The 19,518-nt window shown below is 46.2% G+C and overlaps 1 gene segment (V, D, J or C); it reads right to left on the bottom strand.

Moving 5' to 3' along the window:
• Positions 1-723: 723 nt before the first annotated feature.
• Positions 724-18,859, bottom strand: LOC140418663 (Ig heavy chain C region-like). The segment is given in 5 exon segments: positions 724-1,150; positions 2,624-2,932; positions 3,749-4,060; positions 4,260-4,559; positions 18,758-18,859. Coding segments are annotated over 5 exon segments (1,356 nt in total).
• Between the last annotated feature and the right edge of the window lie 659 nt (positions 18,860-19,518).

Genomic DNA, 19,518 nt, shown 5'->3' with positions numbered 1-19,518 from the left:
CTTTGTTAGGGAGTTGGGGTGCAGGGCATTAGCGAACGTCCATTCCCCACTCTCTGTTGGAGAAGTGGGGGTGCAGTCGATTAACTATAACCCCTCCCCCTCTCTGTTTGGGAAGTGTGGTTGCAGTGGATTAATTTATGCCCCTTCCTCTCTCTTTTGAGGAAGTGGCAGTAGAGTGCATTAACTAATGCCCCTCCTCCTGTCTCTGTTGGGGAGGTGGGGGGACAGTGGATTAACTAACGCCCCTCCTCCTGATTTTGTAGGAGAGGTGGAGATATAATGGATTAACAATTTCTCTTTCCCCTCTCCGTGATGGGCGATTGTTGGTCCTTGTTTCTGTTTGATTCTCAATTCAGTTCCCAGTGGGTGTGATGCAGCAATTTTAAGATGACATCAATTTTAAAGGGATGGGCAATGGGAGAAGCAGGAACACCGAGATCTAAATGTGATGTGTTTGTCTGTCTGAAATGGGAAATTGTCCGATTTCTCCTCAGCGGGAAGAAAGTCAATGAATATATTTTGTGAATACTGCAATGAATGAATTTTACTCTGTCTCTGACCCAGGGTGTATCTGAGCTCGGAGTTCTGGTTGTATCAGACTTGGGGCTGAGACCTGTAGAAATCTTGGTCTCCTTGAACAGATCTAATATCAGCAAAGTCGAAGCTCCATTAATTAAGCGGCTGTGCATTTAAATCACAATTAGAGGAAAAAAAAATTTATTATTTTTAATTTAGTTCGAAATGCAATTGATAGATTCTCATTGACATGAATTAACGGTGTCCATCAGAGCGAGGGAAATGTTCACAAAACTCGGTTTACCGCTGGATTTATCAACCGTTCTGTTGATGATCTTCAAGGGGATGGCTTCATGTCCCACCACACAGGAGTAAGAAGCGCCGCTGGCCCACTCCTCCGCTGCAATGGAAAACAGGCTGTACATGAAGAAGGAGCTATTGCCGTTCTCCGCCATCACCTCGGTGTTCTTGTAGTTCCCGGGATTCACCGGCTTGTCGTTGACGGTCCACTTGACGAAGATCTCTCGGGGGGAGAAACCTCTCACTAAGCAGCTGAGGGAGACGAATCTCTGAGCGGAGACGTCTTCAGCCGAGGGCAGGAGGACAGAGACGGACGGTTCCCGCGGATTGGGATCTGCAGAAAATGTACAAAAATGTCAGTAAAATGGGGAATTCCGGAGACATTGGAACCGCGGGTTCGATGTGAGAGAAATGTGTTTTGTGTTGGATTTTAAAGGTTTCCATTTCCCACTTTGGGATCTGTCCGGTTTCATAGCTCGGAGCTGAGGTGGACACAAGCCTTTTCCCTGAGAATTTACGGATATTGGATTCGAAAGTTTCAGAAAGTGTACAGCAGGGAAACAGGCCATTCGGCCCGCCTGTTCTGTGCTGGTGTATAAGCTCCACACCAAGCTTATCCCACCTTACTCCCAAAGGATTGGGAAACTGCCAATGTAACACCCTTATTCAAAAGGGAGGGAGACAAAAACAGGTAACTATCGGCCAGTGACCTTAACATCTGTCAGTGGGAAACGGTTAGAGTCCATTATAACGGATCCAATCGCTGAGCATTTAGAAATACACAATATAATCAACAGAGTCAGCGCGGCCTCGTGAAGGCGAAATCAGTGCCGAACAAATTTAGATGGAGAAATACTGGATAAAGCTGAAGTAACGGGGGAATTGGGGGTCCTCGTGCAGAAACCACACAAAGCAAGTTCTGCAGGTAATATGGAGACAAATTGAATGTTGACATTTATTTCAAAGGAAATAGAATATAAACATGGGGAAGTCTGGCTAAAACTATACAAGGCACTAGTTAGTCGACACCTGGTATACTTTGAATAGTCTCGCTGCCCTTATCTACGGAAGACAGATTGGTTTTGAAGGCAGTCCAGAGAAGGATCACGAGGTTGATCGCGAGTATGGAGGGATTTTCTTATGGGGAGAGGGTAAGTAGGCTGGGCTGTACTGATTGGAGTTTAGAAGAATGAAGGCGACCTAATCGAGACATGAAAGATTTTCAGGGAGCTTCTTAGGATAGACGCTGGGAGGTTGTTTTCCCCTGTGGGAGCGTCTCGGACCAGAGCGCAGGATCACAAAGTGAGGGTTCTCCCATTTAACAAAGAGATGAGGTGGACTTCCTCTCTCAGAGAGTAGTGAAGCTGTGGAATAATTTAACCCGGGGGCAGTAGATTCTGGGTTGTTCAATATGTTCAAGGTTGAGAGAGAAATATTTTAAATCAGTAAAGGCGTCAAGAGATATGGGGATAAGTCGGGAAAGAGGAGTTGAAGATTATCACATCAGATCAGTCATGACCTCACTGCCGGCTGGACCGGTGTTGATGGGCCCAATGGCCTATGTCTGTTCCTAAGTATTGTGGTCTGTGGTCTCGCTCCATCTAAACCCAATATCACTGCTTTCAATTCATTGTTCGTTCATCTGCATATCAATTTCCCCCTTAAACTCTAATCGCCCAGAGTATTTAGTTAGTGGAATTCCCAATCAGAATGGACCATAAATACCCTGAATGCTAAATACTGACCGCTGCACTGACACTAGAAATAGACACAATGACTCACTTATTGCTTCAATCTCTCTACCCACCTATTTTTTTGTGGATTGAAATTCTTAAAGGAGTTGGCAGGTCCTGATGGCTCGCCACACAGTCAAACACAGCACCACTCAGCCAGGCTTGTGTCGAGATGTTTAATTTGCTGACCACGCTCTCAGTATCTGCCCCAGGCTGGTCGGCAATCTCTGATTTCAGCGGCTTCTTCGCTTCACTCCAGGACACGTTGGCTCCATAAGGAGCCTTCGAAATGACGCAGGTTAAGGTTACAGTCGCCTCCAATAAGACCTGTTCTATTGGTGGTGGCAGTATTGTTACTGAGGCATCAGTGCAACCGGAAGGATCTGCGAATGAAAAAAGTGGAAATTCACCCAAGTTTGATCTTCAGAATCAGGGCAGCAGTACTCAGCCTTCACTCTACATGGGAATAAATCAACTTGGAAACATCAACCTCTAAAGATCGCCTTTAATCTTCTGTAAGCAATGGAAAACCAGTTTGGTTTGTGAAAACTATTCTCATTGTGAAATACAGTCAGCCCCGATATCGTTCTAACGAATCAGCATTCCCAATACAAATATTCCATTCCTTATCTCAGGAACGAAGTACTGGAGGCTGATCCATAAATAGGTTGGATGAACTTTCCAACACTTTCCCCCGGAGCTGTTATCAGTTAAGTGTTTGAGACACCCACTGACTCAAATATAATCAGCTGTCTCAGGATAAAGCTGGCATCAAGTACCCCAGGGGCTGGTTTAGCACAGGGCAAAATAGCTGGCTTTTAAAGCAGACCAAGGCAGGCCACCAGCGCGGATCCAATTCCCATACCAGCCTCCCCGAACAGACGCCGGAATGTGGCGACTCGGGGCTTTTCACAGTAACCTCATTTGAAGCCTACTTGTGACAAGAAGCGATTTTCATTTCATTCATTCACCTCACTCACTAAATGACTTCAAATTATACGGATACATTTATTTCTATATTCATAAAATCGTGAATGATTAGCAACCCTCATGCAGCTCTTACATCAGAATGAAACACAAACGACATGGCAGTAAATTAGAAGTTATTCTGTGCTTTGCACTAACTTCAGTAAATTCCTGATTTGGATTAACATCAGAGTGCAGGATGATTTATTGTTTCCTCTGTTTGAGTCTCTTACCAGACGCGGTGATGTTGCGACTTTGGGTGACCTCTTGATGAGTGACCAGGCAGGTATAGACGGCTTTGCTGAACCATTCCCGAGCGGAGACTGTAAGCCGACTGCTCGCCGAGAAGTTCCCGTTCACTTCACAGGGGGGCGAGGTGACAAATCCTGAACCCATGGGTTGTCCATTCTTCAGCCACTTTACCGTCATTGACTTTGGCTGGAAATCGTTGATTGAACAGACCATGGTTGCAAATTTCAGTCTTGAGATTTCTTCATTGGAACTCACGGTGAGGAGAACATTTGGAGTGTTGACAGGTGGAGGGCCTTCAAGAAACACAAGTTAGACATTTCTTGAGGAAGATGTTGTAACGAATAAAATGACGAATTATATTTTAACAGTTTCTCTGTGGTCACTATTTCGCGCAGGAATCAGAACTATGCAGAGAACCATAAATGTGTAATCACCAAAGATGTAAATAAAGTAATCAAAGCATCTGTTTCTCACAGATTCCACAAAACTTACATGGAATTCCAATGCTCTTGTCTGAGCCGCTGTGTCGAACCTCACAGCTGATTTTGCTGCATCCCCCCTCTGACTCGGTGATGGTTAACTGGCTGCTCAGGGTGTAGGTTCCCTTCTTGTTTCTCACTGACGGGTATTTCTTAACTCCAGTGGTGATCAGCTGCCCATCTTTCTTCCAGGTAAGGCTGGTGATTTCTGGGGAGTAGTCCATCGCCAAACAGCCGTAGATCACGGAGCCGTCATTGTTGTGTTGCTGACAGGAGGAGACCAGGCTGTAGAGAGTGGGTGGAGACGGTGTTGCTGGGAAAGAATGGCCCATTCAACAAGTTAGACTCTGTTATTTGTGATCTATAAGTTACCAAGCACATCAAAATGTGACGATGCATTTAACCTAACATGTTCTCATTAACTGTTACATTCTTATTTCAGCGTCTATTAGTTCTATGATTTGAGAATCACCATCTCTTTGCCGCCTCATTAGAAACTCGCATCCCTTTCTCCGTTTCTAACACATACAAAAAATAACATTTGATGCCGCCTGAATGATGTAACTGTCATTGGATTGAAGGAGAGGAGCAGAGAGTTTCCCCCATTATTTCAGCCACCATGTAAAATAAAATAGAAATGTTGCCATAGTCCCGGGGACTGCCCTTTCCTTCTGAGAGCTGACTGGTGGTGATTTAACCTGAGGGTCACCACACCCTCTTTATGAATATCCTCAACCGGTACAACAATTGAATCCGCGCTGTTGGGATCGCTCTTCATCACAAACCAGCCGTCCAGCTAACTGAGTTGTATACGTCACAATCCAGCTAACTGAGCTGCGTACGTCACAATCCAGCGAACTGAGCTGTGTACGTCACAATGCAGCTAACTGAGCTGTGTACGTCACAATCCAGCTAACTGAAGTGTGTACGTCACAATCCAGCTAGCTGAGCTGTGTACGTCACAATTCAGTTAACTGAGCCGTGTACGTCACAATCCAGCTCACTGAGCTGTGTACGTCACAATCCAGCTCACTGAGCTGTGTATGTCACAATCCAGCGAACTGAGCTGTGTACGTCACAATCCAGCGAACTGAGCTGTGTACGTCACAATCCAGCTAACTGAGCTGTGTACGTCACAATCCAGCTAACTGAGCTGTGTACATCACAATCCAGCTAACTGAGCTGTGTACATCACAATCCAGCTAACTGAGCTGTGTACGTCACAATCCAGCTAACAGAGCTGTGTACTTCACAATCCAGCTAACTGAGCTGTGTACGTCACAATCCAGTTAACTGAGCTGTGTATGTCACAATCCAGCTAACTGAGCTGTGTACGTCACAATCCAGCGAACTGAGCTGTGTACGTCACAATCCAGCTAACTGAGCTGTGTACGTCACAATCCAGCTCACTGAGCTGTGTACGTCACAATCCAGCTAACTGAGCTGTGTACGTCACAATCCAGCTAACTGAGCTGTGTACGTCACACTCCAGCTAACTGAGCTGTGTACGTCACAATCCAGCTAACTGAGCAGTGTACTTCACAATCCAGCTAACTGAGCTGTGTACGTCACAATCCAGCTAACTGAGCTGTGTACGTCACAATCCAGCTAACTGAGCTGTGTACGTCACAATCCAGCTAGCTGAGCTGTGTACGTCACAATTCAGTTAACTGAGCCGTGTACGTCACAATCCAGCTCACTGAGCTGTGTATGTCACAATCCAGCGAACTGAGCTGTGTACGTCACAATCCAGCTAACTGAGCTGTGTACGCCACACTCCAGCTAACTGAGCTGTGTACGTCACAATCCAGCTAACTGAGCCGTGTACGTCACAATCCAGCTCACTGAGCTGTGTACGTCACAATCCAGCTCACTGAGCTGTGTATGTCACAATCCAGCGAACTGAGCTGTGTACGTCACAATCCAGCTAACTGAGCTGTGTACGCCACACTCCAGCTAACTGAGCTGTGTACGTCACAATCCAGCTAGCTGAGCTGTGTACGTCACAATCCAGCTAACTGAGCTGTGTACGTCACAATCCAGCTAACTGAGCTGTCTACGTCACAATCCAGCTAGCTGAGCTGTGTACATCACAATCCAGCTAGCTGAGCTGTGTACGTCACAATCCAGCTAACTGAGCTGTGTATGTCACAATCCAGCTAACTGAGCTGTGCACGTCACAATCCAGCTAACTGAGCTGTGTACGTCACAATCCAGCTAATGTGCTGTGTACGTCACAATCCAGCTAACTGAGCTGTGTACGCCACAATCAATTTGTGTTAAAGAGGTTGTCTCTTCATTTGCATCTTTGCAGTTTTGGGAAATTCCCTTTGTTCAAACTGACTGATACCACCTCCTCTCTCCATTTCACTACCCCCATTCTCCAAACTAGAGAATAGTGGCATTGCTTCAAAAATACCTTCGGAATGCACATTTATATAATTACAATAAGGTTCTACATTTGAGTAATTGCAACATTCTCTAATTTTAAGATCATGAGGGAGGCGGCCATTTAGTCCGTCGAGTCTCCTCCCCCAATCAATAAGCTCCTGGCTGTGCTGATTGTGGTGTGAACTCCACATTCCGCCTGTCACTGAGACCGGGCTGTCTGCAATCCCCCCGCACCCCGCCCCGCGCTCCCTGTGCGTCCCCCATCTCTCTGCGGTTCCCGCTGGATCTCTGCACCTTTCTCCTGGTCCCTTCACTTTCGTTTAGCTCTCTGCTCTTTTCCACGGCTCTCTGCGCTTTCCTCCGCATCTCTGCACTTTCTCTCGACTCTGCATTTTCTTCCTGCCCTTTAGTGCTTTGCCCAGGTGTGCTGCATTTTTCCCAGTTCTTTGTGCTTTTCCCGGTTCCTGGCACTTTGTGCGGGCTTTTTGAGGTTTTCGCCAGCACTGTGCGCTTTACCCCGATTCTTATCGCTTATCGCCCACTCCATGGACTTTCTTCCGGTTCTCAGCACTTCCCCCGGCTCTGTGCTCCTTCACCCGGCTCTCTGCACATCCCCGGCTCCCTGCACTCCACCCCCCCCCCCCCCGTCCCCCTCCCCCGCTCCCGACTCTCTACACATCCCCCGGCTCTCTTCACTTTCCCCGGTCCACGCACTCTCACCACCACCACCCCCCCCCCCCCACCGCCCCCCATCCCCATCGGCTCTCTGCACCTTTCCCTTGCTCTCTCCACTTCTTTCCAACTCTTTGTCCTTTTCTACGACTCTCTGTGTGTTCCGCTGCATCTCGGTCTATTCCCCCGCATTTCTGTCCTTTCCCCTGCATCTCGATGCTTTCCTCCCAACTCTGCCTTTTCGCCGCCTCTTTGCTCTTTTCCACCGCCTCGGCGCTTTCTCTCGGCTCCGGAGTCTTTCCCCGGCTCTCTGCACTTTCCCCGGCTCCCGGCAGTCCCGTGTCATGCAGCCACATTCGGGCGCCACTCGTCATCAGTTTCGCTCCAGTTCTCCATTCCTCTCTCGTTGCAGCCGCTCCCTTGCCCATTTCCTGGGCATGAGTGAGAGAGGATGAGTGAGTAACTGAGTGAGGGTAGGAGAGTGAGTGTGGGTGAGTGAGTAACTGAGTGAGGGTAGGAGAGTGAATGTGGGTGAGTGAGTAACTGAGTGAGGGTAGGAGAGTGAGTGCAGGTGAGTGAGTAACTGAATGAGGGTAGGAGAGTGAGTGCGGGTGAGTGAGTAACTGAGTGAGGGCAGGGGAGTGAGTGCGGGTCAGTGAGTAACTGAGTGAGAGTAGGAGAGTGAGTGTGGGTGGGTGAGTAACTGAGTGAGGGTAGGAGAGTGAGTGTGGGTGAGTGAGTAACTGAGTGAGGGTAGGAGAGTGAGTGTGGGTGAGTGAGTAACTGAGTGAGAGTAGGAGAGTGAGTGTGGATGAGTGAGTAACTGAGTGAGGGTAGGAGAGTGAGTGTGGGTGAGTGAGTAACTGAGTGAGGGCAGGGGAGCGAGTGCGGGTGAGTGAGTAACTGAGTGAATGTAGGAGAGTGAGTGCGGGTGAGTGAGTAACCGAGTGAGGGTAGGAGAGTGAGTGTGGGTGAGTGCGTAACCGAGTGAGGGTAGGAGAGTGAGTGCGGGTGAGTGAGTAACTGAGTGAGGGTAGGACAGTGAGTGTGGGTTAGTGAGTAACTGAGTGAGGGTGAGTTAGTTGGGTGATTGAGGATGTATGAATGTTGATAAGTGGCGGATCAGGGGTGACTGACTGAGTGAGGGTAGGTATGTCACCGAGGACAAATGAAGGGTGTGTGAGGGAGAGTGAGTGAGACGCAGAGAATGTGTGACTCTGGGTGAGTGAGGTTGTGTAGTGAGAGTCAGTGAAGGTGAGTGAGCGAGGGTCAGTGAGTGAGGGTGAGTGAGTGAGGGTGGGTGAGCGAGGGTGGGTGAATGAGGGTGAGTGAGTCAGGGGGTCGACTGCTGGTGAGTGAATGTAGTGGGTGAATGAATGAGGGGAAGTCAGTGAGCGTGGGTGAGTGAGGGTGAACGAGTGAGGGTGGTTGAGGGACGATTGAGTGAGGGTGGGTGAGTGAGAGTGTGTCAGGGTGGGTGGGCAAGTGAGGGTGGGTGAGTGAGGGTGTGTCAGGGAGGGCGGCTGAGTGAGGGTAGGTGAGTGAGTGAACGTGAGTGTGGGTGGGAGAGTGAGTGAGTGTGAGCGCCTGAATGAGGGTGAGTGAGGATACGTAGGTGTTTGAGGATGAGTGAGTGACGGTAGCTTACTGAATGAGGGTGTGTGAGGGTGAGTGAGTGAGGGTGTGTGAGGGTGGGTGAGTGAGAATGTGTGAGGGTGGGTGAGTGAGGGTCTGTGAGGGTGAGCAAGTGGGCGTGGGTGGGTGACTGAGTGAGGTTGAGAGCCTGAATGAGGGTGGGTGAGGATGGGTGGGTGTTTGAGGATGAGTGGGTGAGAGTGTGTGAGTGAGGGTGAACGAGTTAGGTTGGGCGTGTAAGGGTGAGTCAATAACGGTGAGTGGTGCTGAATAAGGATGGGTGATTGTGCGTGAGGGTGAGAGTGAGGGTGGGTGAGTGAGAATGTGTCAGGGAGGGTTGGTGACCTAGGGTGGGCGAGTGAGAGTGTGCGAGGCGTGTGAGCAAGAGTGTGTGAGGCGTGTGAGTGAGGGTGGGTGTGTGAGCGTGTGTCAGGGAGGGTGTGTGAGTGATGGTGGATGAGTGAGAGTGTGTCAGGGAGGGCGGGTGAGTGAAGGTGAGTGGGGGTGGGTGAGTGAGTGAAGGTGAGTAAGGGGGGAGTGAGGGTGTGTGAGGGTGGTTTACAGAATGAGGGCGTGTGGGGGCGGTGTGTGAGGGTGCGTGAGTGAGAGTGTGTCAGGGAGGGTGGGTGAGTAAGGTTGTGTGAGGGTGGGGGGGGGGGGTCGGGGAGTGAGGGAGCATGAGGGTGGGGAAGTTAGGGTGTGTGAGGGTGGGTGAGTGAGTGTGTCAGGGAGGGTGGGTGAGTGATGGTGTGGGAGTATGGGTGACTGAGGGTGTGTGAAGGTGGGGGAGGGTGTGTGAGGGTGTGTAAATGAGAGTGTGTCAGGGAGGGTGGGTGAGTGAGGGTGTGTGAGGGTGGGGGTGTGAGGGTGTGTGAGGGTGGGTGATTGAGGCTGTGTGAGGGTGGGGGAGTGAGGGTGTGTGAGGGTGGGTGATTGAGGGTTTGTGAGGGTGGGTGAGTGAGAGTGTGTCAGGGAGGGTGGGTGAGTGAGGGTGTGTGAGGTTGGTTTACAGAATGAGGGCTTGTGAGGGCGGGTGAGTGGGGGGGTGGGTGAATGACTGAGTGAGGATGAGAGCCTGAATGATGGGGAGTGAGGGTGGGTTTGGATGGGTGGGTGAGGGTGGGCGAATGAGTGTGGGTGGGTGGCTGAGTGAGGGTGAGAGCCTGATTGAGAATGGGTGAGGATGAGTGAGGATGGGTGGGTGTTTGAGGATGAGTGGGTGAGAGTGTGTGAGTGAGGGTGAGAGTTAGTTTGGGCGTCTAAGGGTGAGTCAATGACAGTGAGTGTTGCTGAATGAGGATGTGTGAGTGTGTGTGTGAGGGTGTGAGAATGAGGGCGGGTCAGTGAGAGTGTGTCAGGGGGGTGAATGACGGTAGGTGAATGAGGGTGGGAGTGTGAGTCTGCGTGTGAGTGTGGTTAAGGAAAGGTGCATCATTGAGGATGGTTGAGTGAGGGTCAATGAGTGACGGTGAGTATGGTGAGTGAGGGTACGTGAGTGAGTGTGGGTGAGTGATCATTCCCAGGTGCTCCCAGCCCATTGGGACGATGTTTCTTGGGATGATTTTCCGCTCAGGCTCAGCTTTCTGTTGCCTGTTGTCCACAGCCGAGCTTGCGGCTCCTCCATTCGGGTCCACCACCCCCACCTCCTCCTCTTCCTCTCCATCGATCCTGTCCTGATTCTCCACATTGATCAGCTTTCAGTAACACCCACTGTGTAAAGTCAGACAGCAGTGTAGATCACTGGACAGCTGCTTTAATACTTTCAGTAACACCGGCTGTGTACAGTCAGACAGCAGTGTAGATCACTGGACAGCTGCTTTAATACTTTCAGTAACACCGGCTGTGTAAAGTCAGACAGCAGTGTAGATCACTGGGCAGCTGCTTTAATACTTTCAGTAACACCGGCTGTGTAAAGTCAGACAGCAGTGTAGATCACTGGGCAGCTGCTTTAATACTTTCAGTAACACGGGCTGTGTACAGTCAGACAGCAGTGTAGATCACTGAGCAGCTGCTTTAATACTTTCAGTAACACCGGCTGTGTACAGTCAGACAGCAGTGTAGATCACTGGACAGCTGCTTTAATACTTTCAGTAACACCGGCTGAGTAAAGTCAGACAGCAGTGTAGATCACTGGGCAGCTGCTTTAATACTTTCAGTAACACCGGCTGTGTACAGTCAGACAGCAGTGTAGATCACTGAGCAGCTGCTTTAATACTTTCAGTAACACCGGCTGTGTACAGTCAGACAGCAGTGTAGATCACTGGACAGCTGCTTTAATACTTTCAGTAACACCGGCTGTGTACAGTCAGACAGCAGTGTAGATCACTGGGCAGCTGCTTTAATACTTTCAGTAACACCGGCTGTGTACAGTCAGACAGCAATGTGGATCACTGGACAGCTGCTTTAATACTTTCAGTAACACCGGCTGTGTACAGTCAGACAGCAGTGTAGATCACTGGACAGCTGCTTTAATACTTTCAGTAACACCGGCTGTGTAAAGTCAGACAGCAATGTCGATCACTGGGCAGCTGCTTTAATACTTTCAGTAACACCGGCTGTGTACAGTCAGGCAGCAGTGTAGATCACTGGGCAGCTGCTTTAATACTTTCAGTAACACCGGCTGTGTAAAGTCAGACAGCAGTGTAAATCACTGGGCAGCTGCTTTAATACTTTCAGTAACACCGGCTGTGTACAGTCAGACAGCAGTGTAGATCACTGGGCAGCTGCTTTAATACTTTCAGTAACACCGGCTGTGTAGTCAGACAGCAGTGTAGATCACGGGCAGCTGCTTTAATACTTTCAGTAACACCGGCTGTGTACAGTCAGACAGCAGTGTAGCTCACTGGGCAGCTGCTTTAATACTTTCAGTAACACCGGCTGTGTACAGTCAGACAGCAGTGTAGATCACTGGGCAGCTGCTTTAATACTTTCAGTAACACCGGCTGTGTACAGTCAGACAGCAGTGTAGATCACTGGGCAGCTGCTTTAATACTTTCAGTAACACCGGCTGTGTACAGTCAGACAGCAGTGTAGATCACTGGGCAGCTGCTTTAATACTTTCAGTAACACCGGCTGTGTACAGTCAGACAGCAGTGTAGATCACTGGGCAGCTGCTTAAATACTTTCAGTAACACCGGCTGTGTACAGTCAGACAGCAGTGTAGATCACTGGGCAGCTGCTTTAATACTTTCAGTAACACCGGCTGTGTACAGTCAGACAGCAGTGTAGACCACTGGGCAGCTGCTTTAATACATTCAGTAACACCGGCTGTGTACAGTCAGACAGCAGTGTAGATCACTGGGCAGCTGCTTTAATACTTTCAGTAACACCGGCTGTGTACAGTCAGACAGCAGTGTAGACCACTGGGCAGCTGCTTTAATACATTCAGTAACACCGGCTGTGTACAGTCAGACAGCAGTGTAGATCACTGGGCAGCTGCTTTAATACTTTCAGTAACACCGGCTGTGTACAGTCAGACAGCAGTGTAGATCACTGGGCAGCTGCTTTAATGCCGATATAATTTCATTTTTCACAAAACCATTTAGAACTGGGACAATGAGCATTCCTGCGACTTAACGGATTTTCATTTTGCAAATGGGATTTTTCTGCCTGCAACATTCTTGTCATATTGTGTCAGACAGAGTGTGTTGTGTTTATTCATTCTTGTGATGTAGGCGTCTCTGGCTCGGCCAGCATTTATTTCCCATCCCTCATTGACTTTGAGAAGGTGGCGAGCTTCCGTCTTCAACCATTGCAGTCCATGTAGTGTTTCCCCGAGTCCGATACATGATTTTGAACCAGCGGCAGTGAAGGAACGGTGATATATTTTATCGTCATGATGCTGAATGGCTTGGGATTGAACTTCCAGTTGGTGGTGTTCCCATGTCTCTGCTGTCCTTGTCCAGGTGGCCGCTGTCATGGGTTTGGAAGGTGCTGTCTAGGGAGACATGATGAGCTTCTGCAGCGGATCTTTAAATGGCGGACAGGCTTTGGGGAGTCAGGAGATGAGTTTTTCACCGCAGGATTCCTCACCTTTGATCTGATCTTCTGGCCTCAACATTTATATGTCTCGTCCAGACCACTTTCTGGTCCATGTTAATCACCAGGAGGTTGTTAGTGGGGATTCAATGATGGTAATGCCAGTGAATGTCAAGGGGCGGTGGTTAGATCCGTTCTTACTGGAGGTGGGCATTGCCTTCAATTGGGTGACTTGACTGTTACTTACCACTTGTCAGCCAGAACCGGATAGAGCCTCCATGTTGCTTTATTTACAGGTTTATTCAGTGACTGCACAGTTGCAAATTGTGCTGAGCATGGTGCAATCATCTGCCATCAACCCCTGTTCAGACCTGATGATGGAAAGAAGGCCATTGATGAACAAGCTGAAGATGGCTGGACCTGGGACACTGCCCTGAAGAAGTCTCGCAGTGATGTCCTGGAACTGAGCTGATTGGCCTCCAGCAATGGAATCCATCCATCTTGGTGCTGGTTGTGACTCCAACCAGCGGAGATTCTTCCCCTGATTCCCATCCATTCATTCTTTGGTTGGGTTGCTTGAGGTCACACGTTTCAATGCTGCCTTGATTTGGCGGCACGGCAGCACAGTGGTTAACCCTGTTGCTTCACAGCACCAGGGACCCGGGTTCGATTCCCACTTGGGTCATTGCCTGTGTGGAGTCTGCACGTTCTCCCCGTGTCTGGGTGGATTTTCTCCGGGGGCTCCGCTTTCCTCCCACAAGTCCTGAAAAACGACCAGTTAGGTGGTTTGGACATTCTGAATTCTCCCTCTGTGTACCCGAACAGGCGCCAGAGTGTGGCGACTAGGGGCCTTTCACAGTAACTGCATTACAGTGTTAATGTAAGCCTACTTGTGACAGTAATAAAGATCAATATTTTTATTATTGATGTTAGTTCAGTTGCTCTCACCTGTGTATGTGAAAGTGTGTGCGTATCTGAGTGTGTGTGTGTGTGAGGGAGTGTGGGGGTATGTGTCTGAGAGCCTGTGAGTGTGTCTATGCATGTGTCTGCATGCATGTGTGTGAATGCGTGTGTGTTTCTGCAAGAGATGAATCAAGAGAGTGGGAGAGAGAGAGTACACGTGTGAGTGTGGGTGTGAGAGTGTATCTGTGTGTGAGGGAATATCTGCGTGAGAGAATATCTGTGTGTGAGAGCGCGATTGTGTGTATTTATGCGAGCGAGTCGATGTGTGTGTGTGTGTGAGGAGCAAAATAGTGTGCACAGGAGAGAGACTGTATGCGCAAAATTGTGTGTGTTAGAGCATGTGTGTGAAAGAGTGCTTTCACAAGAGAGCATGTGTGAGAGAGCATGTATGCACCAAAGCATGTGAGTGAGACAGCATGTATGTGAGAGAGCATGTGTGCGAGAGATCACGTGTGTGAGAGCATGTGTGTGAGAATGTGTGTGAGAGAGGGTGTAACAGAACATGTGTGAGAGTATGTGTGCGAGAGAGCATGTGCGTGAGAGAATGTGTGCATGGGACAGCATGTGTGCAAAAGAACATGTGTGAGAGAGAGCATGTGTGCGTGAGTGCATGAGTGTGAGAGAGCATGTGTGAGAGAGCATGTGTGTCAGAGAGCGTAAGTGCAAGAGAGAATGAGAGAGCGTGTCTGTGAGAGAGCTTGTGAGTGAGAGAGGGTGTGTGTGTGAGAGAGTGAGTGTTTGAGAGAGCATGTATGTGAGGGAGCAAGTGTATGAGAGAGCATGTGAGTGAGAGGGATTGTGTGTCAGGGAGCGTGTCTGCAAGAGAGAATGAGTGTGAGTGAGCAAGTGAGTGAGAGAGTGTGTGCGAGAGAGTGTGAGTATCAGAGCGCATGTGTATGAGAGAGCATGTATGCAAGAGAGGATATATGTGTGAGAGAGCAGGTGTACAAGAGAGCATGTGTGTGCGAGAGGCCGTGTGTGCGAGAGGCCGTGTGTGCGAGAGGCCGTGTGTGTGAGAGAGCGTGTGTGTGAGAGAGCGTGTGTGTGAGAGAGCGTGTGTGTGAGAGAGCGTGTGTGTGAGAGAGCGTGTGTGTGAGAGCATGTGTGTGAGAGAGCGTGCGTGCGAGAGAACATGCATGTCAGAGAGAGTGTGTGAGAGAGAGCGTATGCGTGAGAGTGTGTATGTGTGAGAGAGGGTTTTTGTGTGAGAGAGATGTGTGTGACAGGGCATGTGTGTGCAAGAGATAATGTGTGCGAGAGTGCATGTGGGTGAGAGTGTGTCTGTGAATGATTGTGTATGTGAGTGAGATTGGTAAAACGTGAAAGAGAGAGTGTGCTTGTGAGAGAGTGTGAGAGGGAGATTGTCTGTGAAGAGAGAGAGGGATAATGTGCCTGTGTATGTGAGAGAGTGAGTGACAGTCTGTTGGTGTGTGAGGGAGAGTTGGAGAGAGAGAAAGTTGGAGACAGAGAGTATGTAAGAGAATGAATGTGTGAGGCAGTGCGTGTGTGTGACCGAGTGTGTGTGTGAGAGACTGTGTGTTTTTGAAGAGCTATCGTGTATGTGAGAGTCTCTGTGAGAGAGAGTGTCTGTGTGTTTGAGGAATAGTCCGGGTTTCTGGGAGAGAGGGAGTGTGTGAGGGAGAAAGAGTGTGCGGATGAGAGCGTACCTAGTGTGTCAAATTTCACTCTGAAACACAGGGGAACGAATCATTCAAACTGCTTGATTCTAATTGATAAATAGTCAATTTACGACAAAAGAAATTTAATAACCTCTTTGAAATTAAACTCATATTAATTTCAAACTCCCTTCGCCTTTCAGGCATTTCTGGGCAAAATATATTTTCACTGAGAATGAACCCATTAAATATAACAGATTGAGGGGAGTTTAATGTCTGTGACAGAGATCCAGTGTTTGATAAGAAATAAACAAACCAGGAAACATTCACATTGGAAACTGATTACCTGATTTGATCCAATGTCTTAATTAAATACAATCAACAAAACAATGGAGGCGGGCCACCTATTCAACCGGAGCAAATAAATGTATTGTTTTCTAAATTATTTTCAGTACAATTAACCATTCTCCAATAGCTTTGATATCACACACCAGTATGCTACTCAATTGTAGCAGTTAATTTATGTTGAATTAGTTAGTACTAATGTCGCATTGCAAGTTATTGCCAATTGTCAATTAGTTGACCTGTCAGCTGATTTGTACTCTATAATATAAATAATAAAACATGGTTCTCTGTAATTCAAAACCTGCTCCTGCCTGAAATTTGATAAATAATTTGGATTTAATTAAATATTAAACTTCAAATTATCGGATGGAATAATTCAGACATGTGTAATATCTCATCTGTTTGTTAAAGTGGTATTCCCGAATTGATAAACTGTTGTAACTCGAAACTATATATATATATAAAACAATAAAGTCCTTGGTAGTTTGTGATCAATAAAGTGTTTCTGAGATTTAATCATTCAGGCAATTCGAGTAACTTTATTATTGAAAATATTGCTGAAGAAAAGGAGATCCAAATTAATCAGTGCACAACTTAATGAAAACAGTTCAGTCAGATCCTCCACAGCCCTGAAACATGGTGAGAAAATGATTGAGAAATGTTCTTGTTCAATTTACGAGCTTGAGGCTCAGATATAATCTATTCTTCTATTGTATAATTTGTTTTATTTCTATAATGTTATATTGTGTACAGCACAGCTCTGCGAGACACGATGTTATTATTATTGCAAAGCTACTATTCTCCTTTTGTAATTAAATTAATCTCTTTGAATTTCAAGCTTTTACTTGTCAATCTCCAGCACTGTGCAGTATGAACATTCCTACAATTTAAATAAAATCATAAGAACAATTCCTGCACTGTCAGCGACTTCCGCCTCTGAGAAAACTCTATGATTAGGTTAGAGACAACTACAAATATTGAAGAGATAATATTCTTGCTGCTGCACATAATTAATACAATAACCGGGTAAATAAATTGCCAAACTGCAATATAAAACTCATATTTAAGTAACTGCAAACGAAATCAGAGAAATAAAAAATAATTCAAATATATCTTTTGTAACTGAACAGTGCTGTAAAATCAATATGTTATTATTAAAACAGTTTCAGAAATAATCACAAAATATTCCCAGCCGAGAAACTTTTCCGGTCATGCTAATGGTGTACAAAGCACAGCAGAATTGTGAAAGGAGATTGATGATTAATGATATTAATATGAAAATATATTTGGATAATATGGTGATAATACCGCATTATAATTGTTTGTCATATTAATTTTACTCACGAATTTGAAAACGGTTTAATTAAATAGTTTCTGACTGCAGTAACGAATTGCGTTCTTAATGACGCCATGGTTTAGTTTAATCAGTAATCAGTAGGTAAAATTTAAAAATGTATCAAATCTTTAATTCCTTTCTTTATTTTCGAAACCTGACGCGTTTACTCCCCACAATTGTGTTTCAAGGAGATTCAAACGCGCAAACCTTTTTACATTTAACCAGAAAACGTGTAACTGCTCAATGTCACCCAGTTTGAACAATGCAGAGAAAACGTAGAAACAGAAAACCGCTTCACAAATTGTACTTATTCAAAGTCACCCAGACACACCATCTCCTCAGCAGCAAAACACCAAAATCCATTGTAAGGACTGAACCCGTTTCATTGAGAAGCAGCTCAATTCTACATTCAACAGAATCAAGTGTAACATTTCAAAAACAGCTGAATATCGAATCCAGCAAACCAGTTCGACACCAAATGTATGAATTATCAAACTAAATAGAAATACAGAACAACAGTAACATCATTGTGAGGATGTGGGGTATGTGCAAAATATTTTTGAAACTTTACCACATTTTATTCATGTTGGACCATATTTCAAACGCATTTAAACAGTTGACAGGAGAGATAAAAGCTGCATCCATCAATCCTACCAAGATGGAACATTGAAGAAAAGCCAGACTGTGATTTCAGTAACAAATTATGTTCGGAAAGAGCATTTTAAACTGTGGCTTAGTTTAATCTGCAATCATCACTTTTAAAAAACACTCTAAAATCCTAACTGTTTTCCACCCACAATCGTGTGCCAAACAGTTTCAAATACGTATCTTATTTCATTCAATTACAAAACATGGAAACGCTCAATATCACCGAGTTTAAAGAATATAGAAACGCCAGAATCGTTTCACAAATTTTACTAATTCAAAATCACCCAGACACAATCTCCTCAGCAGAAATACATCAAATTACATCACCGAGAGGCTGAAACTCGTCTCATGGAGAACCAGCTCAATTCTTCAAACACTTTCAATAGAATCAAACAGCATTTCAAGAAAATTTATATCTAGAACCCACCAAATTCGCCTTTCAGCAAGTGAATGAACAATTAAAACAAACAGAAATATGGAAGAATATCATCAGCATTGTCAATACGCGGAAAGTGTTCAATAAATTGATACAGATACTTCAGCATATTTTGTGAATATTGGGTAGATTTCTAACACTTGTGCAGGAGGTGGTAAAATCTGCAGCCACCAGATGTCACCGAGATTAAACATTGCAGAAATACCAAACTGTTTAACAGGCGTTAGGTATTTAAAGTAACCCGGCCACAGTATCCTCAGCAAATAAACATCAAATCATAACAACCAGGGACTGAATCCCTCAACAGAACCTTTTGTCAAGAGACAGAATAATTCCTTTTTCAGCTGAATCACATAAAGCATTCCAACAAAATCTCAATACAGAATCCAGCAAACCCGCAATTCAGTGAACGAATGCGTAGTTAAAATAGAAAAAATAAATAAAACAAAGACTCAAGTAAAACAGTTCATAAATAATGGAATTGTTCTTACCTGCAGTCACCGTCACCATGGTGCCTTGTCCCCAGTAGTCCATAGCGTCACAGTGTCACATTCCCTGGGCAGCTCCGTACAATAACCGCACCTGCACAAAATAGACAGAAATCCACCATTATTTTGAATATTCACAAACCAGAGACAAGGTAAAATCGCGGTAAATTTTCATTAAACTAGAATTGTACTTGTGGAGATCGCTTGCTGTTCAGAAATGACCCTAATGTTTTATATTTCAGAGTAACACATGATCATGTTCTTGAAATCACTAACTAATGAGTGAATAATTGTCACAGATTTCCATATTAATTATTGTCATTTTGTCAATGCTGGATATGAATAATACTTCATTGTAAATAAATTTGGATTGTAAAAGCGAGCACTGAGCCAGCCTCAGTTAATTAGTGCTGAGGGGCTTTTTGTATTGACAGTAACTGCTGTGATCCTGTTATCACAGTGAGACACAGCGTGTCAAATACTGCGGCAGACTGTTAACTGTAAAACACAGAGATTTAATTTAACTGTTCACTCAAAAAACTAACTCTGTCTCTTCCAAGAGCGAATGGGTGAGTTATTTCAGCTTGTCCTGGTCATTACATTTATAAAGAGGATCGGAACACTTTTAAACCCTCGGGGCACATTTAGCATGTCGATCAACAGAGATAAAGTGGAAGATTGTTGTACCTTTTCAAAAACGAATATTTTGTTTTATTTAAGCCTCATTTAAGTTGACAATCCTGCTGTGGCCCTGATCACCAATT

This window comes from Scyliorhinus torazame, chromosome 5 (genome assembly GCF_047496885.1).
Source record: "Scyliorhinus torazame isolate Kashiwa2021f chromosome 5, sScyTor2.1, whole genome shotgun sequence".
NCBI lineage: Eukaryota > Metazoa > Chordata > Chondrichthyes > Carcharhiniformes > Scyliorhinidae > Scyliorhinus > Scyliorhinus torazame.
The sequence above is the reverse complement of the archived record's forward strand: the minus strand, read 5'-3'. Positions and strand labels throughout refer to the sequence as shown.